The following is a 27,241-nucleotide window of genomic DNA, read 5'->3' as shown; positions in this document are numbered from 1 at the left end:
TAAGTTTTAAAAATAAAGTCTTTGAAATAGTTATGACTAAATGTTGCAATGCTTACGGAGATTTCTGTGGGCCCCATGACAATTACCTGCTTTGCGTACAAGGTTAAGACAAACCATGGTTTAGCATGAACAGGGAAAACTTGCAGGTACATGGAGTGTTCCTCCTCAGTCCTGCTGCTACTGTACTCTCTAGGGTTAAGCCATGATTTGGTTTTGCGGCACGTCCAAACCTGGGCTTGCCTCACCCAACAAACCACAACAAAGCATGTGTCCGGGTTTGGCCATAATGCTAAGCCAAACCATGACTTAGTGTTGGATAGTGCAGCAGCAGCAGCAGCAGGACCAAGGGAGAAGAGCACTGCAGCTGCAGTTTCTACTCTGGGAACCTGAACATTTTACTTTGCATTATGTATGTACTGGGTGTGGATGTCTTTCAAAATGTTGCTGGTACCTATTAAAGATGTCTAGAAAAGGATGCTGTAATCACCCCCAAAATGCACCATGATGACACAGCTCTACTTTACATTTTCAGGTGAGGCAGTGGATGCACTGGACCATTGTCTTGCCTTGGTAATGGACTGGATATGAGCCAATGAACTGAAACTTAATCCAGATAAGACAGAGGCAGATGACTATTAGAGGGTGGTTCCCTCAACCAGAAGGGTGGGGTGTGGCCTACTCTGGATGGGATTATACTTTCTCAGAAGGAGCAGGAACATAGCTTGCGGGTACTCCTGGATCAATTAATGCAGCTTCAGGCTCAATTGGCCTTGGTTCTGTTGAGTGTTTTCCCCCAGTGCTTTCAACTTGTGGCCCAGTCATGCCCCTATTTGGACAGGGACTATTTGGATTACTGAAATGTGTCACACAGGGGGCTGCATACTGTTTGGAAACTGCAGCTGGTCCAAAATTCAGCAGCCTGATTGCTGATAGCCCAAATATATAAACACTCATGCTGGCGCAACTGCACTGGCTACCAATTGGTTTCTGGGCTCTATTTCTGGTTTCGACCTATAAAGCCTCAGGACCCCAATGACCTCAAGGACTGCCTCACCTCACACAAACTGACCTTGACCCTGTGGTCATCATGTGAGCCTTTCTCCATGTAGCTCCTCCATGGGAGGTGCAGAGGGTGGCAATACGAGAACAAGCCGTTTCAGTGGTGCCTCTCCACTTGTGGAATGCTCTACCCAGGGAGGCTTGCCATCTTTATCTATGTTTGGTACCAGGCAGAAACCTTTTTTAGCCCTGGATCTTGGCCCCTCTTTTGAGGGGTTTCAGGTCTATCTGATCTCTGTTAATGTGGCCTGTCTTTTTTACTTGTATAGATGTGTTTTAAAACTTTTATTTGTTGGGTTTATATTATTTTTGTAAGTTATTTCAAGTCACTTTTGTGATAAAAGAGACTAACGAACAAATAAACATGATTTTAATTAAACCAGATCTGCCACACAGTCAAGCATGCCAGGATCTGTATCTTATTGTGGTGCAATTTGCATTGTCATCAGTGCCAACAAGTGCTTTGTTTACAAGCTACGCAGGATTTGGGTTTCCAGCAGCAATATTCTGGTGGAATTGCACCATAGGGTTAGTGTATGTTCTCATGGATATGAATCTACAATACACAAAGACCTAGGAGACTGCAAAAAAATCAAACCAAATGAAATCAAAGTCAAAAGCCACACCACCCTGGAAGAGAATATTCTCAGTACAACTGGCAAAGTCAATTATGTTGTCTGAAATAGGTGTTTTTCCCCTCCACCTGGATGATGACAGAACACCACCCCATGCTGAAATCCCATTAGATTATAAAAAGGACAAAAGATCTGCAAACATCTTTTACTTTTTATTTCTATACATTAAGGGAATAATCCAGACAAGGTTGAGCACATGCAAGTCCCATTGATTTCAATGAAAAAGTTAAGCCCATGCTTAATTCTCCCCCAATAAAATCAACAGCCCTTTAGCGTATCATGTCCCAAGGTGTTTGTTGCCTGCAGGAGCAGCTGGCGGGGTTGAGCTGCATTGCGTACTTGGCTTCCCAACATGGAGTTCACTACCAGTAACAGAGGTAGTTGAGTAACAGTTGAGGTTGTGGGGAGTTCAGCAGGTTGTTGGTACTGGAGCCAACCCACTGCTTGTGCTACTGTGCCTGCTGAAAACCAAGATACCTGCAATCACCCCCTCCCTATTAACAGCAGTGACCCCCACATTCAGAAGCCAGGTGAGCAAGGTCACCCCACCCTGCTCTGCCAGCTGCCTACAACAACACCCACCTTTCGGCTCCATTTTGAAAAGCACAAAAGAAACAACCCTAATCAGAGAAGCTACTTGATGGTCCCAGACCAGTTAAGATTTAAGAGATCTGCTGTGTATTTCCACAGTGTCATCCTTAACAGGTTTATTCAGAAGTAAGTCTCACTGTGTTCCATGCGCCTACTCCCTAGTTAGGGCTGCAGCCCATGTCAGTATTTTCATACCCAGTTTGGGTTACTTTGGGAGACCAGCTTGCCAAATTAACCTGTAAAGATGATCTGTGTCCAGACATTTATAACCTTTCCAATTATACTTTTGGATTGCTTTGGGAGTGTGTTGGGCAAAACCAATAAGCCAGAGACATAGTAAATATTAGGAAATATGGGGGGGGGGTTGTTCTCCTATCGTTTTTACAGACAATACAAGATGGGTAAAAGTAAAAACAGAATGTCCTGCGAGCTTCTGTCTCAACTAAATAGCTTTATTTTCATGATATAAAATACATTACTAGAGAGAAATCTCTTTCTCATAAATATATGAGGATGGCTCTGGTATTCAGAGCAGAGAAATCTAACGACCTCCTCAGTTCTAGTTCCAGCTGTGCCTCAAACTCAATCCAAGCTGGAGCAAATCATGACTTCTCTCCACATCCATTTCCAGGGCTGTGCAAATGGAGGATCCTTACTGTACTTTCTTCACAGTTGTGCAATAAAATGTATCCAGTCCATAGTGGAGTCGAACTTGAGGTACTCTGACAATAAGCGTTAGAGGCAAGCCATAATGGTGCAGCAGAAGGAATGATGAGCAGAACAGCCATGGAAATTAGACTTAGAGAAGCTGATATGGAAGGGATGGAATCTTAACCAGCCAATATTGCTCTTGCAGTGACATGACTGCAAGAAGAATCAATTACGAGTCTATTTGTACAGTACCTGTAAAAAGATCATGAGCCCTCAAGTATTACAGTACTAGAGGCAAGACCACCTTGTGAGTAAACAGTTCACAACAATATTATCTACAGTGCATTTGCTCATGACATTTAAGCACTTGGGCCCCAATTTAACTAAATTTAATCATGACTTAAGTCCCACTGAACCCAATGGAACAAGCTGGTCGTGGCTAACTTGAGTTCTATTGTTGGGTGGAGGCTTTCAGCTGCAAGACTCTATGCTGATGAATTTCTCCTCTTTATATTTAACATGCCCAGTACTAAATAAGTAGGCCATTAGCAAAATAAAAACTTGAGTTCTGTCCTCCCCTCTACCACAATATAACATCCAACCATTTTAAGCATTAGCACCATGGGTTTCATGCAACTGGAGACAACAAACAATAGTTTCATGACATCTTAGAAACAAGGATTGTCTTAGACTTAGACCATGGTTTGTCATTTGTTTCAGATACAGACCTTTCAAATATGTCCTCTTCATTAATGAGAAAATACATTTTAAAAAATAATAATGAAATACTTTTTTCTAATTAGATTAGAACAAAATTTATATTGGCAGACTCTGTATTTCAAAAATTAGTATTTAATGTTAGGTGTTACTTTCAAAAAATGAAGAGGTAGGTGCATTTCCACACAAGAGAAGTTGTAACAGATATAGTGGACAAATTAGGGTAACATGTAGTTCAAGAGACTATAAAACAAAACTATGATAAAAGAGGGCAAGAATAAATCCATGTCCTAATTAGGGAATGATTTGGTCTTAAAACAAATGATAGGTTCAGAAAGATTTATACAATATTCGTATTTTCAAAGAAATGTCTGCTCCAACAAGTCAACTGTACCCTTGGTTAATTGTAGTATTAACCATTGGATTGACAGGATATGCTTCAGTAATTCTTTCTTACATTACCAACACCAGCAGTCTAAAGGTTTACATAGAGATCATGAGAGTCTTAATAATTACATAATTACAATAGAATTTTTTAAGTTGAAGGGTTGTTGTTAAAACGATCTTCATAAATAATGTTTTCTATCTCTTCAATAACCTAAAGGTCAATTGGTATAGATAGGATAACGTTTCTTTCTCTTTTACAACCAATATGGAGACTCCTCACTGCCAACAATGGTTAAGGCCTGGATCGAGTTACTCTCCTTTTGCTTTTTTCTGCTTTTTTCCATTTTCCACAACTAGACCATTTTCTGGTTTGCTTATACCATTTGCCACAACACCATTGGTAATCTTGCCATTCTTTACAGGCTGCTTGGGCATCTTGTATGTCCGATAGTAGAAGTTACCAAACAAGATAATGAAAGTGCTGGCATAGAAAATGACGCCCCAGTGCATCCATTTAGGAAAGGGACAATCAATATAAATAGACATGGCCGTGTGGCCAATTGTCACGTGGAACTGAATCTGAAAAGGTAGAAAAACAGAATGTCAAAGATCCTGATCAATAAGCTTCTGCTCAATTGCATTTTATAATGTTTTTTGGGGGAAATCTGAATACTAAACAGATATTGAAAAGAATTAACAGGCAAATTGCAAAACTGAAGGTATACTTTTAAAAAATGATTCACCAACACGTCACAGAGAAATGATAATAGCTATTAGGTGGAAACGGAAAAAGAAGACATGTTTATCCTATTCTGCTATTCATAATATTCATGACCAACAACTAGGCTTTACTGTACTTTTCGGAACTGTTCTGCAGTGGCTCTTCAAACTCTGCTGAGTGACAACCACCACAATCCCTGGTCATTGCCCATGCTGCCTATGGCTGATGGGAGATGGAACCCTGAAGCTGGAGGGCCACAGGTTCCCCATGCCTGATCTACAGCCATGTATTTCGGAGAAGGGGCTGGTGGCCCATAAATCATCTCCCCTAATCTGGGTTGTTCCTCTGCCAGCAATATGGAGGGATTAATCTGGTCTTTAAAATCCAGAAAAGGATAGCATAAGATAATAACATAAGAATAGCCTGCTGGATCAGGCCAATGGCCCAGCAAGTCTGGCATCCTGCTCCCCCAGTGGCCAACATTTCATGTGTAAGACAACTATTTCATGCAGCCAAACCCTTTGTGCACAGTGTTATCACTGGATTCAGTGTGAACAGATTTCGATGAATTACTGTATACTTTCCATTCTACAGTTATTTCTAAGATATTCTGCATGCAAATAGGTATGTAAGATACTGTTTTGGTTCATACTCATTACCTGGAGCTATTTCTACACATTTCATTTCATTTCATTGTATTCAATTCTATTCTTTCATCTGGCTAGAATACCAATCTCATTCTTGGTTGCTCTTTCACGTCTATGGTGTGATCTGAGTACAGAGCATCTTGCTTCAAGGGGTACATGGAGTGTGTGGATGCATGACATCCACCTAGCTTTAAAGTTCTAGCATTCAAGGTTCTAAGTATCCTAGATAATAGGGTTTTTTTTTTTTTAAAAAAATTACTTACCAGCTGCATTATGGTCAAGTATCGTTTCCACCAAAGGTACTTGTGAAATTTTGGGCCACAGGCAGCTAGTCCATAGTACATGTACATAATAACATGGATAAAAGCATTGATTTGTGCTCCAAAAAAAGCTGTCGAGAGGAAGAAACAAAGAACAATGTTATCTGAAAGTTGCAAGAGGTGTAACCTCATATTCTCCTTATTTCTATTTTTCCTGTTACACATTAAAGTAAAAGCTTAGATAATTTGGTTTCATAGTACATTATAATAATTATAGCCTAGTATTCACAGTGGAAAGGTATTTTCTATTCTAAGTATAAAATATGGGAAACATTTGCAATGTACATCATATATCAGCTCATGGGGGGCAACCTCAGTGGCCAACAGAGATCTGTTCTCCCTCCTTCCGTGTGAGTGCACCTGCACATAGGCAATAAGCTGAACCATCGTGGACAACACCCCATATTGCCCCTCAGTCCTCGCCTTTTACCCTTCTCCTCCATTTGCAGGCACTGTACCCAGTCTAGCAGAATGTCCAAATTCTTATTCTTAGTTGTATGACATCATAAATATACACGGGGCTTTATAGAGTATAATATAAACAGGAAAAGGTGGAGGTTCCTGTCTTGAGGACCTTACCATCTAAATTAGCCTCTGTTGCATTACAACCCTGCTCTGACCTTTTACTCCCTTGCATGACACCCTGTGGCTCATCTTGAGCCACACATCACCTGTAGGTAATAAAATGAGTGTTCTGGGATGGGGGGGGGGGAGGTAAGGGCTGGTGTGTAAGCTGCAAAAGGTTGCCAACTTCATTCAGTCATGCTTGCCAGGTCATAATGTGTCAGCAAAGCACCAATGATGGATGCAGCTCCACTGCTGTAAGTTGTCGCCTCCCTTTTGGGTTCTCATACCAGTCTCAAAGTAGACCCAATGAAACCACTGGACTTAATTAATGTCAATGAGTCCACTCTGAGGATGACTTATTCAGTTATCACTTGAAATATTTTAACCACAGTGTATTTGCGATGTGCTGATTGTTGAATAATATCAACTGTTTTAAAAATACAGGGAGCATAAACAGAAATCACTCCTATTAGTTAACAGTGAACTCAGTAAGGAATGATGTCCAGGGAAGTCTGCACAGGATTACAAACTGTTCTCAAAATTCCAATATAGTTGCAAAATCAAATCGCATACTCTGAAAAAAGCAACAACAAAAACCAGGAAAAGCCCCAAACCAAAACTATTTTGCAGAGGGCATTTTTCTATCTGGATCGAGAAGGAAGAAGTCATTCCTGTGCTCTCCTAATTAATGATGGTTATCAAGCTGTATGACATGATTAGCATGAATAGTCTTTGAAGAACTTATAATTTAAGAAAGGCAAAGCAAATCAAGGTCAGAACTACGGTATTACAGGAAATGAAGATGTTCCAAATGAGTTGATGTGAATATAAGATGAGCAAAATGTCTGGGAAATAATTACAGGGTTCTGCATTATGTGTTTGCAAACAATTTCTGTGTTTAGAGTATAATTTATAGCTGTTGCCTGCTTTATATACTAGGCTTGCTAACAGACACACATACATACATATATATATATATATATATATATATATATACTTATGCATATATAAAATGTAGTGAATCTGCTAATCATACTTCCCTGGAAGTAAATCCCATTTAAATGAACAGGACTTAATTCTGAATAAACATGAATAAGCTTGGGCCTTACATCCTTTAATCACCATGGAAATATTCTGGAATAAGCAAGGCAGAATAAAATAATCTCTTCTTTTTCATGGTTGCTGAATTTTAGATTGAGCAAGCCAGATGTATGTGTTGCTTCACACAGCAAGTTTACTTAAATGAAAAAAAAGAAGAATTTGCATGCGAAATCCGAATCATGCATTCGTGCCCATGTGAAGTGTTTCCTAATTCCTAGTAGTGCAATCATATACTTCTTTCCTCCCCCTCATTTCCCAGAGAAGGAAGAAATCTACCCTTTAACTTTAGCATTCCAGAATTGAAAGGGCATTCCATTACTCCAGAAGGAAACAATATTTACAAGCTACTGTCAAAATGAATATTCGCTTCCAGGTAGAGTCCCCACTTTGTACTCCTTATTTGGGAAGATAAACAAGACTACTCACCTTGCCCTCCTGCAACCCATTTTATGCCAATCCACCACAAAGTAAACATAGTGTAATGGTGATAGACATGAAGAAAACTGATTTGGTTAAATTTTTTTCTTAGGATGAAGAATACTGTATCCAGATACTCAATTCCTTTTGATACGAAGTACCACCATAAAGCCCCAGCTATCTGTAATACAGAAAGAAGAGCGTAAGAATTCATATACCAATTTGGAGTTCAGATACAAGGACCATGTAGCCCAGTGTCTGCCATTACATAGACCTCTAGAGCTGAAGTCACTTACCTGAGGTTCTCCAAATATTGTACTACAATTCTCATCAGCCCTCACCAGCACAGACAATTGGTCCCAAAGGGATGCTGAAATTCAGCAACATCTGGAGGGCCAAAGATTCCCCACATTTGTCTACAGTCTTGTTCACTACTACCCGATTCTTTGTTTAGAGTTTCTACAAGTTTATTTGTGGCTTCATTTCAAAGAGGTAAATAAAAAAGAAATTGTTTTTGTGCATTCTCTTTCTCTTGGGGGGGGGGAAGGGCTTTTATAAACAAGATTGTGTTCTGTGAAGCCATTCATTGTGTGCTCTTCACTCCTTGAAATTAATAGACATTAATATATACACACCCCATCCAGCCCCCTCATCTCACAACAACAAAGATAAAACTGTAGCTTCAGAGACATGAATAGGGCTTCAACTTAAACAAAACAAAACAGAAAAACCCTCTCAAAACGTATTGTAGTAATCTGACTATGAAAGCGCTAAATGTAGAATACAGTTTATTATTATGAGCTAGAACAAGACTCCAGTCAGTTTCTCCCCAGTTTCTCTAGAAAACAAACAGCCAAAGTTCTTTGTCTACAAATAAAGTAAATTTTATTCATACTGCAGTCTTTAGCTACTCCTGGAAGCAAGCCCTATTTAATTCAATGGGGCTTATTTCTGAGTAGACATGTATAAAATCATGCTGTTAAACGGTGTTCCTATAACAAACAGCTGAAGCCTTAACTGATATTAATGTATTAGGAAAATGGACTTTGAAAAGACAACCTTCTCCATATGCCCACCAAAATGGCTGTAGAGGGTGGGGGTGGGGCTCTTCAGCAGATGGAGGCAAAAAGGAAGGAGAGGGAAATTGATTGTGAGAATGGATGCTTCATTTGACAATGGATTTCACCCTTTACATTTTGTTATTTATTTTATTTTAATTCTTTAGAAGCTGAGTGTACCACAGCTGCAGCACTGAAACCACAAGACATTAATGCAGATCTTTTAAAAAGCCCATTTTGTGACTCTTTTGATTTTTTAATCTTTTAAAAATTCTTTTATGGCTATAAATAAATAGGTAAACAAAGGGCACATGATTCCAGCACTGATGCACATTCCTCCCCAGTTTTATTTTTCAAAAAGCAGCAAGCATGTAGTCTTGGAACAAGGCAACCTCCCTCTACAAAAGAAAATATTGTTGCAGTTCACTTTGACTGTCCAAATAACCTGTGGCACACTTTTAATTTAACCCCTTTAAGGTAAAACACCTTAGATTTAAAGTACTCATAACAAAATAAATGCACACTTACAGGTGTTCTAAGTCTGTAAACTGTTAATGGCACAACCTTATGTATGTTTATTCAGAAGTAACTGCTACTGAGCTCAGCAAGGTTTCTTCCCAAATAAGTGTGCATAGGAATTGAGCTTAAAGCACTTAAACTGGGCTGGGGTGACCCTATACACTATGCATGAAGTTACATCCTTTGAGTATATTGGATTAATAGATTATTAATAGGACAAGCAACAGGATAGTAATTATAGTAGGTAACTCCTTCCTGGCTGTTCAGTCTTTCAACAGTGCAATACTGTACTAATAATAGGTAGTTATTCTACTTAGTGACCCTTAGTTCTTTTATTACAGGAAAAGTTTTTTGTAACGGTCCCTTATTTGATCTGTCTTACACATGAAGAAGGCTGCAGGATCTAGTCAAGATTCTATAATCTACCATGGAAACCTGATGGATCCATACCTGCGTTCTATCCTTTATTTGTTTTTTAGAGCTCCACTCTAAAACAGCATTTTACAAATAATAGTGTATTACCACTCTGCCATTTTTTCAACTCGAAAGAGTGAAACAGTTTTTTCTTTTCTCCATATTTTGAACATTTCTTCCTTGGGCATTTCTAATTAACACTGAAGAACCCAAAAGACCAACTACTTTGGATAAAGTTTAGGAAGAAAGAACATGTCAAAGAAGCATTAAAGAGTTTAGCTAATTCTGCACTGGTGATCTGGCAAATCAGATGAAAGCACTTTTTGCTTTCGGTTGGCTATATTTATCACATTCTGAATTCTTGCCTCTTTCCCCAGACACTTTTGATATCAATGGTCCTCAAAATTGAATGGGATATAAATAAAACCAGTTTGTTTCCTTCCCTGCTTGTTGCCAGACTTGCTCTGAGTCTTATAAGGCAAACTATTTCGGATACATGCGGGTGTAATGGGAAAGGAGAGGGAAGATGAAGGGAGACTCCTACAGAGCTAGGAGTTCCCAGATATAAAGGTTATTCAAAAGTGGTTTTAAAATGCACATTGCTCAAGAAGTAGCATTGTTTGCCCTGAGCCAGATAGTCATGTATTTAACTCCCACATCAAAGCCTGTGCTAACACCCACTAATGATAGCTATAGTAGCTCTGAAGAGCGCTGCACTGATTAAGACACCACCTTTTGGGAGAAGATAAAAAACAGAATGCTACATTCATTTTCATTAACTGATCAAATAAAGCTGTGACACTTACAAAGAATATTCAAGATTCTTACTTAACGTATATACAGCAAGTACTAAGGGATGTTTCCAATGTTAGTCTTATTCAGAGTATACCCATTTAAATTGATAGGCATGACTACTAACAAAGGTCCGTTTATTTCAATGGGTCTACCTGGAGTATGACTCCAGATACATACAACCCTAGGAACTTTAACATGCTGCTTCTCTTACAGGAACTTGAGTGACACAACCTGTGCTTGAAAGATGGATGTTTAGGAGACTTGCAACTTCTGGATAAAAGTTTGTAACTTTTATATTACAAACGTTTACTATTACTGTATGATCCTAACTAACCTAAAAGGAATGATCAATGCTTCTCTTACCTACGAAAAATACTATTGTGGGTGATTGTGCAGTCATTTTCCAGAAATGCATGCCTTTCCCTTCTCTGTTATGCGGAGTTCTTGCATTCAAAGTACATCTATATTAGGTTTGCCATATGTCCAAAAAATACCGGAAATGTACAGAAATTGGACGCTGGGGAAACTTTTTTAAATGTTAGAGATCTCCGGAATTTCCTGAACGTATGGCAACTCGGGTGTTTTCGGTTTTCTGGTTTTTTTAAAAAAAATCCATGGGAGGTTGTGACCCAGCAGCAGTGGAAGTGATGAGGGAGGGGGGCAGAGTGAGGAGATGGGGGACAGATGAAGGCGATGCAGAGGCCTAGCGTGTTGAAAAAGGGACCCTGTGCCAGGGATGTCCCGCGGGTGGCTCAGTCGCAGCAGCAGAGTCCGTAAGAGAAGGTCTGCAGCTGGGCGCTCGGGAGCTGCTAGAATGGCCACCTCACCCAAGAGGGCTGAGGTGGCCATGTTGGTTTGGCTCGCCAGCCAGGCACCTCCTTGTTTTGCTGGGGCAGGATGCAGCCGCTCAGGGCCACCATCTCCTTCCAGCTGCAGCACCATCAAGGCGGAAATGGGGGCCGGGCAGGTAATGGTGTGTGTGTGTGCAGGAAGCAGTTTAAATGAGACATGGATAGGCCTCGAAAGCGAGGGTAGCAAACTGTGGAAGAGGAACAAAACCGGCTGTGGTAAGTTTGAGGTTGTGGGGGGGGGAGGTGGCAGTGCCTCACTACACATTTCTGAGGCTTGTTGGGGGCCTGAGCAGCTGGGTGGTGTATAGTAAAGGGGAAAGTAAGGTGAGGGGCTGAGAAAGGGGTACATTGGGGCCTGGCCAAAGCTCAACAACTTTGGCAAAAAAGAAAAAAGAACAACAATTTTGGTGGTGTCAGGAATTTTACTTTTTGATATATGGCAAGCCTAATCTATATATCAAGGTGTATTTAATGGTGTGCACCATGTGGATGGCCAAATAGCTGCCCCTGTTGTTTTTTTACATAGCAATCTCCGCCCCTTCAATATACAATATAGCTGTATTTTTAATTAGGTGACTTTGCTAAGGTCAATATGCTGGCTTCTTTGTATTAATTTTGTTCCCGCAGTCACTCCTGCTGTGGTGCAATTATCACCACTGTAATATGCTTCAGAAACCTAACTCTGGAAATGTCAAGGGGACAAGTAGAGCCCACATTATTTTTAATATGTATATAAGTTGAAAATATACTATTAAATCTGGAAACGTTTGCCCTTTGTTTGCCCTTCTGGATCTGGAGTAAAAATGTGTGACAAGGTATAGACTAGACTCTCTTCAAGGGTATGTAAATATCTTAAATAAAATTATAAACAAATACCGCTTGGGTAGAAAACTTTAATTGCTATTGTTTATTTTAACCATGGTTTATTTTAACTATGGTTTAATGTGACATGTAAACCATGGCCATATGAGAAATAGCACTGTGTTTTAGCAGAAATGACTAAAATTTAAGTGCATTTAGGAACAGAGAATAACAATTTAATCAGAAGGATGTCCTGATTGGTTCTGCTAGGACTGCAGTCTTAATATCCTAGAGGAATTATCCAGAGAAAGTTAAGTGTGCCTAAGGCTGCCATTCATGCACCATGGGATTAATCCCCATTGAGCACACTGTGCTTATTTCCAAATCAACTGATCAGGCCGCATGCCTGATGGGGATCAAAAGAACATAATTAACTGCTTCAGTCATAAACCTATCAATCATTCTCTGTATTAGCAAACTCACTATGGTTTTGCTCTGAGCAGAATGTAATGCCAAACCAAAACTGAAGAGCTAACTGTGGAAGAGTGATTAAAAAGAAATGAGATACACAACATTCTATCTGCCTCTGTTGCATTCCATAAGGACTTTGCAGCTAGGAGACAGAAATGGTGAGGGAAATCAAATAGGCACTGTTCTCTAAAAGGGTCTTCATGATATATAGCGTTTGGTTACTTTGCTTGATAGTCAATAAGCTCAGCACTGTACGAAGTCTAGAACTCCGCCATTCAGATGTACAATTATTCTCCTGGCATGGGAACGCAACTGACCACAGACTTCACTAACTCCTTTTAATTTTCCAGCTCCAAATAATTTCCCCATGACTGCTTATGCCTAGATTTCCCACAGCTCTACAAATACACCTTGTGACCTTTCAGTCCAAGAACATTAAATAAATGCAGATTTTATTTTACTACCCTGTTGTAAGTCGTCTGCTTTCCTTTTTTTGTGGGGCTTTTTTTTTTTTGCTGAGATCCAAAGTGAAATAAAATCTGTAATTTAGCCGGCATTATGCCTGAGGATATATGTAACTATTATTATCTCAGTTTTCATATGAGCAAGAGAGAGGGGGCAGGGGAGATAAAGTATTTAGCAAGATTGCCCAAGGCCAGAGACGCAATCACTGACACAGATGAGAACATACAGTTTTACATGTATTGTGCTTTCTGCACTGTGGTAATAGGTTAAGAACAGGCAAGTTGCATTGTTGGAAACAGCAGCAAAAAAGTAGGACACAATTGTTGAATTGTGCTATAAACTTATAATAAAAGCTAGTTTGACAGACAGTAATGACATAATGACACATTCTAAAATGCCTAAAATATTCTAAATATCAGAATTATTTCAGAAATGTGTTTAACTATTCCCCTGTCCCAGCAAGCATTGATACATGTAAAATCTAAGTCTGTTAAGACACCAGATGGCATAGAAAGATTACATTAACAACTACGATTAAAGGGTCAGTGAGAGGTCCCTGATCTTCATACCTTGCACTTCAGAGTCAACTTCACGTTTGTGATAACTGATTTCACTGGGAGTTCTTTTAACAGTAGGTTTTTGCTTCCTTTGTTCTATGCCTGAGTAGTGCCAGCACTAGCCTTTTTTGAATGGGTACTACATAGCTTGTGGTGGGGTTTGCCGGGAGGTGGGGGACTAATGACAAGAAGGGGGGAAATAATAAAGTACAATCTACCAGTAAGCAGAATTTGCAGAGCACAACTTCTTTTGTACTGTTTCATTTTAAGGAAAAGAGATACACTTTGATCTAGATGAACACAGAGCACTTTTGTGCACAGAGAAGCACAGTTTTAGTAACTCACCTGTGTAAACTGGCTTCCTCCATTTAAATGGTTGGGAAAGTGTTCTCCGAAAGGGGAGCTTGTGTGCACATTGGCCTGGTTTGCACTTAATGCTAAGCCAAACTATAGCTTAGTGTGAATAAGCAAGTGTGTTGGCACCCTTAGCAAATTGTAGCCATCAACCCTCCCTTGCTTCTGCCGTTGCTGCGGTACCATGAGCTAAGCCATGGTTTGGCTTAGCATTACATGAAATCACGGGCTTGCGGTTTGTCTTGCTCCAAACAAACCATCAGTAGCAACCAAGGCACGTTCTTAGCTAACTGAATGTAGTTTAGGGAAGATAAATCACAAGCCTAGGTTTGCGTCTATGGGTTGGTTCCCAGTGACAGGGAGGCACTGGCGGGAGTAAAGGAGGAGCGATGTGGGTATGTTTTTCTAACTGTGCACCAGCACACTTGCTTATTCAAGCTTAGCTTTAGCATTATGTGCAAACCAGGCAATGAAACACTGCTGGGTTGTGGCAGGGCATTACAATACCACCCTTAATTATAAGGCAGGATGCTGAACTTTTAGAGTCAGAATGCCACACGACACAAACGTTAAAGACGGATGATTATTTCCTAGTCTTTGCTTCCTAGTTATTTCAATATTTGCAAAAAATTAGTTAGAAAAATTAATCACACTTAGTCAATATTAAAAAAACAAACACAACACAGAGATCTGTAATATACAAGTAATATAATCCTTGATCCAAGCATACATCTTCCTTGATCCAAATATTTAGCACCATAGAACATGTCACACCATCACCAATATTGTGAACATTCTGCCTGAAAAGATGACACACACATCAAAGCATCATAAATTCCTCAGCCTACAGTGTTCACAGAAGTCTTTGCTGCGAAGACAGTTCCATTTTTGGTCTACTACTCCCTAAAACCCTTTCTAAAGTGTGAGCAAGGTCCATGGGAGACTATTCAATGCCGCAGAGAGATTCTTCATTTTAATTCTTAATGAATGTTGCATAGCAGCAGAGGCTACTTGATTGCGCCTATAGTATTTCTCAAAGATAGCTATCTGTGCTTGAGTGTAGGTGTTTTTCTGAACTGAGGCCAAGTGGAAATTCTGCTTCTGTGTATGACATACTAGAATTAACAGGAGAGAGGAAACTTCTAGTCATTCGTTTGTTTCTGGGAGGGAACTAAATTATTGTTGCTAAATCCCATGATTTTATCAGTAGATTCATGTAATAGCAACTAGAATTAAGGTCCGTCAAAACATGCTGAAACAAAACTCAAATGTTGCCTCCCTAAATGTAATACAATGCAGTTGGTAGAAGCTGATACAGTTAATTTATAAATAACTAAGTACTGGAACTCCTCATTTTGAATCTGTTTTCCAGCTTTCAGTCTCTCATGGATTCACACAAATAACTGGAAATCAGTTTACAAGAGGTTATGTACAGAAATTATTTGTACATCCACATCAAAAGCACAGTCCAGCTTGCTGTTACTGCAGAATTTTGGTTATTATTTTTAAAGATCAGATTCACACTTGTGTTCTGTGACTTAGTATTAAAGCCAACTGGCTGCCTACAGTGGTTCAGGAGAATTTCACCACGGCAACACAAACCCAAAGAGGAGTTGAAAACAAGAGATTAAAAATGCCTGAATTATCAGCATCTGATCTTAGGTGTGAAACAATATTTGCATTTGAAGCTTTATCTGAATCTGCATCCCTGGGAGAGCTTCTTATGGAGCAACCTAAAGCGTCTTTCATTTTCTATGGAGTAACCTGCAGCAGCATCTTCATATCGCAACCAGGACATAAAAACTGTATAGAAATAAATGGTAATTGGGGCCCATTAACTGGTAACCCAGAAACAGTCACCATGGGGTCACTGACGAGCATGAGCTGGCACTTACTAGCAAGGAAATGTGTTTCAGCTAGGAGTGTACAACTGCCAATGAAGACAACTTACTATGAAGTAGTCATATGATTTTTATCTATAGTAGGTGTTATGGGTGTGCAGAAGACTGTGATGATGCCTTAGCCAAAAGGGAAGGATTCTGGCCTCGTCCAAGGTGAAGTTGGATTTGTACAAGGTGCCCTGAACTGAAGCAGAGACCCTACAAAGTGCTACATGGAGCCTTGGCAATTTGTGCATCCAAAAAGCAAGTGTCTGCTAAATGCAAGAACGATAGCTAAGCTTAGCATATTTACACTCACTCTTATAAGCAACTAAGAGCCACATACTACACCTGTACAGTCATACCTCGGGATAAATACGCTTCAGGTTGAGCGCTTTCGAGTTGTGCTCCGCGGTGACCTGGAAGTAACGGAGTGCGTTACTTCTGGGTTTTGTCGCTTGCGCATGCGCAGACGGTCAAAATGCTGTCACGCGCATGCGCAGAAGCGGTGAAACACGACCTGTGCACGCGCAGATGCGTCTTACGTTCTGTTCGGGATGTGAACGGGGCTCCGGAATGGATCCCGTTTGCATCCCGAGGTACCACTGTAATTTGTCACCATCGTTAACATCATACACAACCACACCCCTACAGGTAATAATAATCCATTATTGTGTTTGATCATATGTGGTGCCGACAGTAACTCAGAAGGAGGGGTGGGGAAATGGGCAGAGGTGTTGGCAGCAGCACTGGATGTTTTCAGTTTTCCCCATGCCAAACTCAAACACACCTTTATTGCCGCAAGCAACAGCGGAGTTACATAGCAGCTACAGGTTTCCTGGAGATGTTGGGGACTGAACCTGCAACCTGCACTGCAGGAGCTGAGCAGGGGGGAGTTTCCTGGGCACTAAGCCACTACCAGCCTCATCATGCACCAGCATCAAACCCTCTTGCTCAGAGAAGAGGCAGAGAAGCCAGGCAGGAAGGGGAACAGGTGTGCAGGGAGAGTGTTATGTACTGAGTTGAATAGGATCCAAAATGCAGCAGTCTGATTGGCCCTAGAACAATAGGATTCAGAATGCAGCAGTCTGATTGTCCTAGAACAATAGGATCCAGAATGCAGCAGTATGATTGGTCCACAGGAGCCACCCAATCCAGCTCCAGCTGGAAGTGAATCCGCAACCTGATTGGCCTACAGGTGAATCCCAGAATTTGCCAATCACGTGGGGCCCATTGTGTAAATAATGTATATAAAGCAGACGTCCTGGGGTAACTTCCATTACTCCTCACCACTATGAGCTGAATAAAGAGCATGAAATCCACTCTCGACTCCAAGTATATTTCAGAGAGCAAGCGAGAAATCCCCCTCTCAAGAAGCACAAGCAACTACGAAGGATTTTGGGGTGGCAGAGGTATATGTCCACAAGATTGAAGTTTTTCAATGCCAGCACTGAGACACTCAAACATACTGCTCAGTGTCCAACCAAGAGGAACCTATCTAACACTACTGAATTGGTGCTCCAAAACAAAAACACAGTGGAGAAAGCAAATCTCATTTAGTTCATCTGTGAAAGGTGCCTAGCTGTTTTTGACTTTACCCATTTGGGATTTCCCCCTTCTAAAGATTTTTTGGAGGATCAGCTGACCTCAGACCTAACTTGAGTTTGCTGAATCTTTCTTCTTGTATGTAAATTGTGTCCTTTTGGCTTTGTCTCTACAAGCTTGGGATGACTTGAATTGGAAATATAGAGAATGATAGATATGCTTAAGACATTGTATCACGATTTTAAGCAAAACAAACCAACAAGTCATGAATTTTTGGGTGAAACGACATGTTAGCATGCTTAAGCCACTACACCTCCCATGGAAGAGTAGCCGTGATAGGCCCAGTCATCAAGGCCCACATCCAGGGCCCCACTGGAAATTGTCCCCTGAGTTGCTGTTCTTCTCCTCTTCAAAGCTGTCATGTCGGATATTATTTTTGGTGGGAAACTGGCACAGGGCCCCAATCTAGATTTACTGCACTTTTTGTGTTAAACGTAATATGGTCCTTTAAAAAGTAAGTGTTTTGTGACTGCTTTGTATCAGGAATAGTTTGTTCTCAACAGAAAAAGAATTAGTAAAGAAAACTGGCAGAGTAATTATTCAAAAGCTGAGTTATAAATGGCAGGCTTCACAACAGACATAAGTTACTACTCACCCTGACTTCATATTCATTATCTGAATAATCCACACTCTGACAGATATAGCTGTATCCTCGAGCTTTTGATGCCAAAAGTAGCTGAAAATGTTAAATTCACAAATTAATGTTTCATAGGCTTGTTAATGATTATTCATGAAAGCAATCACTTCTTTAATTTAAATAAATATTTCTTTGCAAATTGGCACAAAGAGGGGTCACAGTGCCTTGTAAAAGGCCTGCAGTTTAACCATATGTTCCTTCTTATTGCAAAGGACAGATCCACATTTAAATCCCATTCAATGCACAGTTAAACCCCCTGATTCTTCCAAGGAATCCTGGGAATTATTAGTTTCCCCTCACAGATCTATAGCTCCCAGCCCCCTTAACAAATGAGAGTTCCCAGGGTTCTTTGGGGAAAGCCATGAGCTTTAAATGTGTGGTATGGATCTGCCCAAAGCCTCATCTCCAGTGTGATGTGGCAATTCACTTCCAACTGAGGCCCTCACACACCTCGCCTTACAGCCTCCAGCAGCCTGTTTTTTCTCCATGTCCCTAGCATCCATATTACTCAACAAAAGCAGGACGAGAGAGCTGCTCAGAGGGCCTAGGCAAGCCTAGGCAGCTTAGTGTTCCAAGGTGAGGCGCACTCTTGCCTTTAAGTGACTGGTTTCTCAAGCTGATGCACTAGGCATGAGGGTGGCATTGCAGGTGTTAAGGATCATTCATACTGGAGTCTCATAAGAAGCTACTCCACCCCTTCTTCAGAAGGGCAGGGTTCTGGCCTGTGGCCTTTATGTGCAAATCGAAAAGGCAAATTAAAAAAATTAACTTCTCATTTCATAGCGTCCCTCATCCAGGCATCAAACCACAGTCAACTAACTCCAAGCCTGCAAAACAACAAAACAACCCCCAAAATAAATAGAAATTCTGAAGACATCTGTCTTCCATTATTGGCTAGCTATTTAATATCTCCAGTTCAAGTTTGCTTCAATAAAACTTTCACAAGTGGCTTATAGACTGTGCATAATTTAGAGTGCTCCCATCCAGGGCAGGATATAATCTTAACTTTGCTGGACCATCAAACAATTCGGCTTTTCTGTTGGAAGGATGAAGTGTTCGATTATGGTTCTGTACCCAATATTAACAGATGGGATTATATTTACAAAATTTCTCTGCTTCATCGTTGAGCTGCAACAGCGTTGCATACAGTTTTGAAGAGGATTTGTAGAACTGACTTTTGAAAACTAGCCTAAAGAATAATTTCTCCCAATCGAGATAATCTCCAAGATAAAGATAACAGCTACTGAAATACTTCATTTCAATTTAATTTTCCGAAGGTACAGTATTACAATAATGATCTTGAGGAGAAGAAAATGAAATTGGGATTCACAGTCCTATCAAACAGTTGTCTTGTTAATTTCAACTTTTACAAACTGCTTTAAAGTAAGTATGTCACCAATTCAGCCCATCATGTACCAGGTGTTAGGACCGGTGTACAGAACACTCAACTGAGCAGAGCAGCAAGATGGAAAGTCTAAGGGAGAGGGAGAGTCCTCCCAGAGTTAAATGGTGGGGTAGGAGAGCTGCAAACAATGGCAATATATTTCACACCTGGCAACCAATGCGCCCCTTTGGTTTTAGATAGTACATGGGTGGACAAGTCTAAAAAGCCTGTGACACAGGAGGCACTTGTTCTAGGAGGCTTAGTTTGGTCAGAATTAAGTACATACTTCCAGAGTTAACACTAAATACCTTACTTCTGGTAAATGAGCCACCATAGCCACTAACAGGCTATGAACATTTATGTCCAGGGCTTTTTAGACTCATTTTCCCATGTACTATCTGAAAACAAAGGGGCACATTGGTTGCCTGATATGAATTTTTTTCAGCTCTCCTATCCTACTATAAAGGCTATTCGGCAAGTGCAACCTTTTACGGTGCTCATCATTCTCCAAATCAAAGCCAATCTCTCTCTGCATCTTAGATCATTATTAATGCATTCTTTATATTTTCTAAAACATTTATTTAGATTCAGGCAAGTCTGGTTTCAGACCTAGGAGTGAGTCTGCCTTGGTCGCCCTAATGGATACCCTTTACAGAGACCATGCTCCTGCTTCTTGATCTCTCTTGCAGCTTTCAGTACCATTCACCATGTTATTCTCCTAGACCACCTCTATGAAATGGGAACTGGGGTCACTGTGCTACAGTGGTTCTGATCTTACCTATGGGACTGAGTCCAGAGAATAGCATCAAGAGATTGCTTTGGCACTGGTACTATTTTATCTCCAATGCTATTACAAATTTATATGTAGTGTAGCCACAGCCGTGTTCCATTGCGCCAGAAGCGGCTTAGGTATGCTGGCCAGATGACCCAGAAAAACTGTGGACAAACGCCGGCTCCCTTGGCATGTAAAGCAAGATGAGTGCCCCAAACCCAGAATCTGCGACTGGACTTAACTGCCAGGGGTCCTTTACCTTTTTTAGTCACAGGGAACAGTAATTAGGAGTTTGGGGACAAGGTGTTAGCAAGTAGGCTGACAACACTCAACTCTATTTGAATCAGGAGAGGCCCTGCACCAGTGCCAAGACACATTGGTGGGATGGATGAGGGAAAATAAGCTGAAGTTGAATCACGGCAAAACGGAGGCTCTGTACAACAGCTATGTCCATTCCTGGACCAGGAGAGCTTGATCATAGTAGTTCAGGCACTGGTGACTTCAAATTTGGATTGCTGCAATGCACTCTATGTAGGGCTTTCCTTGTGATTGACCTGGAAACTACAGTCAGTGCAGAATGCTACAGCACAATTGCTGACAGGATTGAGACCCTGTCAGTATATAACATCTCTACTCAAGAGATACGCACTGGTTGATGGTTTCTTACCAGGCAAACTCAAAGTGGCCCAAATCCGTCCCAGCAATCTGCCAAGGCTCAGTCTCCCAATTCTAGCACTGTTGTGCTCAATGCTGAGGACAAGAGATAAGTGCTCCATCCGCACCCTAGAGAGCCATCTTTAAAGAATTTGTAGAGCTATTTATTCTCCTGATTTGACATTGTGGCATAGTTTGCCACTCAGTTTCTTAGCTTTTATGAATGCAACCTTCAGCAGAACCTAATGTACACAAAGTCAAATCATTCCAGTGTTAAATCACACAGAGAGACAAAAACAAAAGCCAATGTAATGATCCCAAAGGTATTTTGTGACAAATTAAAGAATTTATGAAGAGTAAAACACATTAATCGACAGTTTGATTCAAATACACCCGAAGACACATTTGCTTTTCACAACACATAAAAACCACTACAAAATTCTGAACTGTAAATAGCAAATCATATATGTAAAAAGAGCGGTACCTCTTTGAAAATATAGAAGTTAAGTAGAACCATTCCAAAGTTGTAAAAAATCAATAATGAGCGGAACTGGAAAGGCTCCCTTGTCTTCATCCATTTGGGACCAAGCCAAACAGTGAGGAGGTAAAGAGTACTTATAGCCAATGTGGGAAATGGAGACTGCATCAAGGGCCAGTCATCAACACGTTTGTCTAGGAGAAAACAGACAATAAATTATTGAGAACATGCTTTCTCATTTAAATTTTCAAAAAGCTTTTAGTTAAATAAGATTCATTGGTATAACCGCAGGCTCAAAGTGTTACACCTTGTACATCATTATGATAAAAATGTGCCTATATACAATTAAGCCAAACAAGCCGTTAAAACACTTTCTGTTTCTATTACCAGTTGTAAAATAAATTACATTGTTTAAAGTTCCAGCTGGATAACATCAGCCTCGTGCTTCCCACAGTCAAAATAAACAGTAAGAATACTTGATATTTAGAATCAGGGCTTGTCAGCGTAAAGTATATTTTCACAACACATGGTAGCAAGCAAGAGCGTGCCTTCCTTCTTCACCCACAGATCCCTCCTCTGAAATCCTTGGCTGCTCACATCTTATTTCTTAACTTTGATTCTGCTGATAGTTGTTTTTTAATATAGCTGTGGTATGCGTAGCCTTTTAAAAATGTTTTATCGGTATCTTTAAGATCATTTAAATGGGGCGTAGGTGTATAAAATCCAATATGTAGCCTTTCAAAAATGTTTTATTAGTATCTGTAGGATCATTTAAATGGGGCGTAGGTTTATAAAATCCAATATGTCAATCCACCACATGATAGAGGCCCTTGCACGTTAGCATTTATGCATGTTGATCCTGTCAAGTATGCAATCCCCTCATGGGAACTGGGACAGCCTCACTGGGACTGTAGGTTTATAAAATCCAATATGTCAATCCACCACATGATAGAGGCCCTTGCACATTAGCATTTATGCATGTTGATCCTGTCAAGTATGCAATCCCCTCATGGGAACTGGCACAGCCTCACTGGGACTGTGGGGAGGGAAGGCGCACACTCGCTCCCCACCATGCCCCTAGGACAGATGAAGGGGCAGGCATCATTCAAACCGAATCAGCCCCAGATAGCTGAAGGCAGGCGGTGCCTTCTAAAAGTATGTACAGTCGTACCTTGGTTCTCAAACGACTTAGCTGCCGAACAAATTGGCTCCTGAACGCCGCAAACCCGCAAGTGAGTGTTCTGGTTGGTGAACGTTTTTTGGAAGCTGAACGTTCTCGAACTTAATCCATTCCGGGAGTCCGTTTGACTCCCGAAATCGTTAGCAAACCAAGACACGGCTTCCAATTGGCTACAGGAGCTTCCTGTACTCAAGGGGAAGCCACATCTTGGTTTGCTAACAGTTTTGGGAGTTGAATGGACTCCCGGAATGGATTAAGTTTGAGAACCAAGGTACCACTGTATACTAACTCTAGAGATATCTCAGTTGTGATCTACTAGCTGTTTCTTCTCTGATTGCCGTGTGTGTGTGTTTATTTTATGAAAAACAAGCAAACATAAAACCAAATACTGTAGCTGTCTGCAGTACAAGCAGCGCTTTTTTCCTAGAAAGTGTAACCCCTGAAAAAACAACACTGAGTACAAGTAATTGACTAATTCAAAGCACAATGTGCATTGCTTTCCCCATCTCCACCCTCAACCCATGGTCCATTGGGCTTTTCATAGAAGAGAGGAATCAATGGGGAAACATGAAAAACAGCTGAAAAGAACAAACAGAAAACTGCTGTGGGCTTTGGACTTGCTATAAAAATGACAAAATTTGTTAATAACTCTGAAACTAAAAGTAAAGAAAGGGACATTCCTGCTGACTGCATCCAGTAGGGAAAAAGAAACAGCTGCTTTAATGAGGCAGCGCTGAGAGGTGGGGTGGGCATGGGTGGGAACTCAAGCAGCAAAAAATGATATAAAATACTATTATTATTTATTAAATTTGCCTACTGCCCTTCATCCAAAGATCCCAGAGCAGTTCACAACAGGAAAATACAAAATAGAAAACAAACTACATAATAAAATTAAAGGAAAAACAAAAGGCTATCAATACAGCCCACCCCCCAGGCCACAGAAATGCAAAGCAATGGAAGCAACAAGAGTATGTCTGCTCCAGCAGTCCCTTGGGGCCCGAATGAATTAGTATTCACATATTTCTGATATGCATCTGCTTCCGCCTTCTCAGATTGATGCTTGAGTTAAATAGTTAAAGTTCTGTAATTGCACCTATGTCAAGTGCAATAAAATTGATGCACTATGCAAATTAAAAAAAAAAAGTACAGGCATTCAGAATGCCATGGAGACCTTGCAGCGAAGCTTGAGTTTTATTTTATTTTATTGGCTTCTGCAAGCAAATAAATGAGCGCCTTTTCTTTCTTTATTTTATTTATATTAGGGATCATGGACATTCCTGACAAAAACAAAAACGGGAGCAGAAATTGCCAGTGATTGTTTATTTAGCCTGTGTCCAAAATGGAACTCAGTCCAGTGAACAACTGACGTGGTTGCTTTCAGCCTGCAAGCAATACATAATTGATCATGTTTTCTCTCCATCTGCATTGTGTTTCCTTCACACTAAAATGAATGGGGTGGAATAACGTTATGACACAGATGACATAATATTGCTATGGTAAACAATGAAACAAATAGCGCAGTTTGTGTGGAAGACAAACTGCAGCGGAACAGAGGCGGTGCTGCATGTGGTAAATCTGGGGCAGAATGGAAAGCAGTGCCTCCCTAATTTATATACAGTGGTACCTCGTGTTACATACGCTTCAGGTTACATACGCTTCAGGTTACTCCGCTAACCTGACTCCACTAACCCAGAAACATTACCTCGGGTTAAGAACTTTGCTTCAGGATGAGAACAGAAATTGTGCTCTGGCAGCGCAGCAGCAGTGGGAGGCCCCATTAGCTAAAGTGGTGCTTCAGGTTAAGAACAGTTTCAGATTAAGAACAGACCTCTGGAACGAATTAAGTACTTAACCTGAGGTACCACTGTACTTCTTTTCTGTTAAGGGTTCTGAGGTGGCCTAAAATTTATAATATTAACATATTTTAATTTTGTGTACACAAATTCAGCGATGTAAATTTATAGTGAACATGAGAGAGAGATATAAAAGGGCTCTGATAGGTTGCGAGTTAGAATGGTAAAATGGTCAGGAACTGGACAATTCAAGATTTCATCCAGATCTGTCTTGCAAAAGCTTGGATAGATCCATATTGAAATAAGGACTGCTAATGCACACTGAATGTGCTTTTGAACAGGCATATGTTTGTAGTACAGCAATCAAACTGAAAAGCAGTAATACAGAGCACTGCTAACTCCTCCACTCCTTCCTCCTGTTGCAGAATAAATTGCCCCAGTGTTACCTGCCTGAGATGAGAGGAGACATTCCACTCGCCCCAGCATTAACAGACAAGAGGCGGCAGTTGAGGGGGCAGGTGAATAGCGTTATGGCTGGAAGGCTGGTCTAGGTGTTAACTTTGGTTGTTCCCCTCCCAGTCTGTAGGTTTACAGCTTGTAAAATGGGATTATGTTTAATAATAGTAATAATAATAAAAGAGGCTGCTGAAGTAGCGAAACCAGTCTCTTTGTCAAGTGAAGCCAAGTCTGTTAAGTAGGTTTGTGATTGGTTGCCACCCAGAAACTACCAGTTGAAGAAGCTTCCAGAAGGTGGGCTAAGGAGGGCAGGCCCAGCCCCCTACATCAGCAGTGGGTGGCATCATCAGCAAGTGTCTCACCAAGAGAACAACAGACCAGACTTGTCTTGAAATGGGCTGGGAAGAGACACAGAGGCTTGGCTTGATCTCTGTGCTGAATTCAAAGCCATGGCTTTGGAGGGGCCCCAATGGTGGAGCAAGATCTGTGGGAGTGTTAATGTAGTGATGATTCCAACTGATGCTTGGCTTGAATATATATGTGTAATACAGGGTGCCCCCCTGCACACTCTACTCACCAACCCTTTCTTCTTGCCTCAGTTTCCCTATCCACAACCACAATATCCCCCATTCATCTGCCTGAGTTTCCCCTCAGGTCCATCTCCCTTCTCTATTTCTGTTTCCCTCTCCAAAACCACAGTATGTTCTTCCTTCCTCAGCTTCTGAACCTATAAAAGAGTCACCACACCTCCCCCTAACTTCCACATACCGTCTCCCCCCCCTCAGCTTCCCGCCAAAAGGACAAAGATGCATCTCCCCATCAACCCCAAGACCACCCTCTCCCCTTGCAAAAGGACAAAATTTCTCCTCTCCCCTTTTCTCTTTCGTTTTTTCTCTTTCTCTCTCTCCCCTGCCAAGAAAACCTCCCTTGATGCCAGGGAGTAAGGGAGGGAGGGAGAAGAGTCCCCTTGGCAGGTAAATGACAGCACCTCCCCTTTTCCCGTTCTTCTCCTGAGGAGACACATTTGGGCTCTGAGGTGGATTCCTGCAAGTCAGATTCCAAGTTTTGGCTCAGTTCATGTGCCTCATGTGCCCCCTAGCAGTAAAGACTGTCATTACAGCATGATACAAATATGTAAAAAAGGTAAAGGTACCCCTGACCATTAGGTCCAGTTGCGGACGACTCTGGGGTTGTGTGCTCATCTCGCTCTATAGGCCGAGGGAGCCAGTGTTTGTCCACAGAGAAGCTTCCAGCACATGTGGCCAGAGAAGCTTCCAGCACTTCTGGCGAAAGAGAGCAGCACACAGAAACGCCGTTTACCTTCCCGCTGAAGTGGTACCTATTTATCTACTTGCACTTGACATGCTTTCAAACTGCTAGCTGGGCAGGAGCTGGGACCGAGCAATGGGAGCTCACCCCGTCACGGAGATTCAAACCACTGACCTTCTCATAGGCAAGACCTAGGCTCTGTGGTTTAGACCACAGAGCTACTCACATCCCCTTGATACAAATATGTAGAAATAAATAAAAAAAGTATTGCACAAAGACACCACTGTCTTCAGAGACCTTAATTCCAAGGAAACCAAACCTGAGGTGTGTGCTGCAACCCATGAATCTACCACTGCCAGGGATTGGGGTCCGTGCAAGAATTCTTTTTGCCAGACCACAGGAGAGGAGGTGCCTTGGTAGACTGCTCCATGTACTGCCTCTGCTACCTCCTTCCACTTTCTATTGCTGAGCAGGACAACCTCCTCCTTCCTCAGACAAGTGTCTGCAGGGCTTTTCAGTCCCCTACATGAGGAAGGAGAGGACAATGTGGCTGTTGCCAAGAGGTTCTACAGTGTCTGAAGCATAATAGTGTTTGATTCAAAGCTATGCTACTGACACACAAACATATTCTTTTTTTAAAAAAGAGAGGACAATGTGCATTCACAGCTCACAGTGCTGTACCGTGCTCCTCTTTTTGAATGCCTATCTCTCTTGTCCCATCAGACAAGGTTGAAGCTCTTTGCACACAAAAATCGTAACGTGAAGTGCAAAGAGCAACAGATGGCTCACCCTTCTCCTCACACAAACAGACTTGGGAGATTCCTTAACAAATTTCTGATTTTCAAGCCCTTGTCAGACCAGTTAAGCTTAAGTGTGGGGATATTTAGACAGGCAAGACCAAGAGGCAACACCCAGCAAAGTGTACAAATTCCAAGTTAATTTCAAGTTTTAAATACGACTGTCAGGGGTGAAAACCAAGAAACAAAACAAAGATAAATTAATATTCAGTGGATATAAAGCTTGGAAAAACTCACA

The 27,241-nt window shown here is 41.1% G+C and overlaps 1 protein-coding gene across 1 annotated transcript in view; it reads right to left on the bottom strand.

Annotated features, from left to right (window-relative positions):
• Positions 1–1,827: 1,827 nt before the first annotated feature.
• ELOVL4 (ELOVL fatty acid elongase 4) overlaps positions 1,828–27,241 on the bottom strand; it is a 50,780-nt gene continuing 25,366 nt past the window's right edge. The window contains exons 2-6 of the mRNA XM_081904903.1: positions 21,515–21,702; positions 18,179–18,259; positions 7,823–7,994; positions 5,672–5,799; positions 1,828–4,619 (exon numbers count right to left, since the gene is read on the bottom strand). Coding sequence (XP_081761029.1) covers positions 4,350–4,619; positions 5,672–5,799; positions 7,823–7,994; positions 18,179–18,259; positions 21,515–21,702 — 839 coding nt within the window. The 3' untranslated portion in view covers positions 1,828–4,349. The remainder of the gene's footprint in view (positions 4,620–5,671; positions 5,800–7,822; positions 7,995–18,178; positions 18,260–21,514; positions 21,703–27,241) is intronic.

This window comes from Podarcis melisellensis (assembly GCF_964234715.1).
Source record: "Podarcis melisellensis genome assembly, chromosome: 3".
NCBI classification, from domain to species: Eukaryota; Metazoa; Chordata; class Lepidosauria; order Squamata; family Lacertidae; genus Podarcis; species Podarcis melisellensis.
This window is presented reverse-complemented; position numbering and strand designations above follow the sequence as displayed.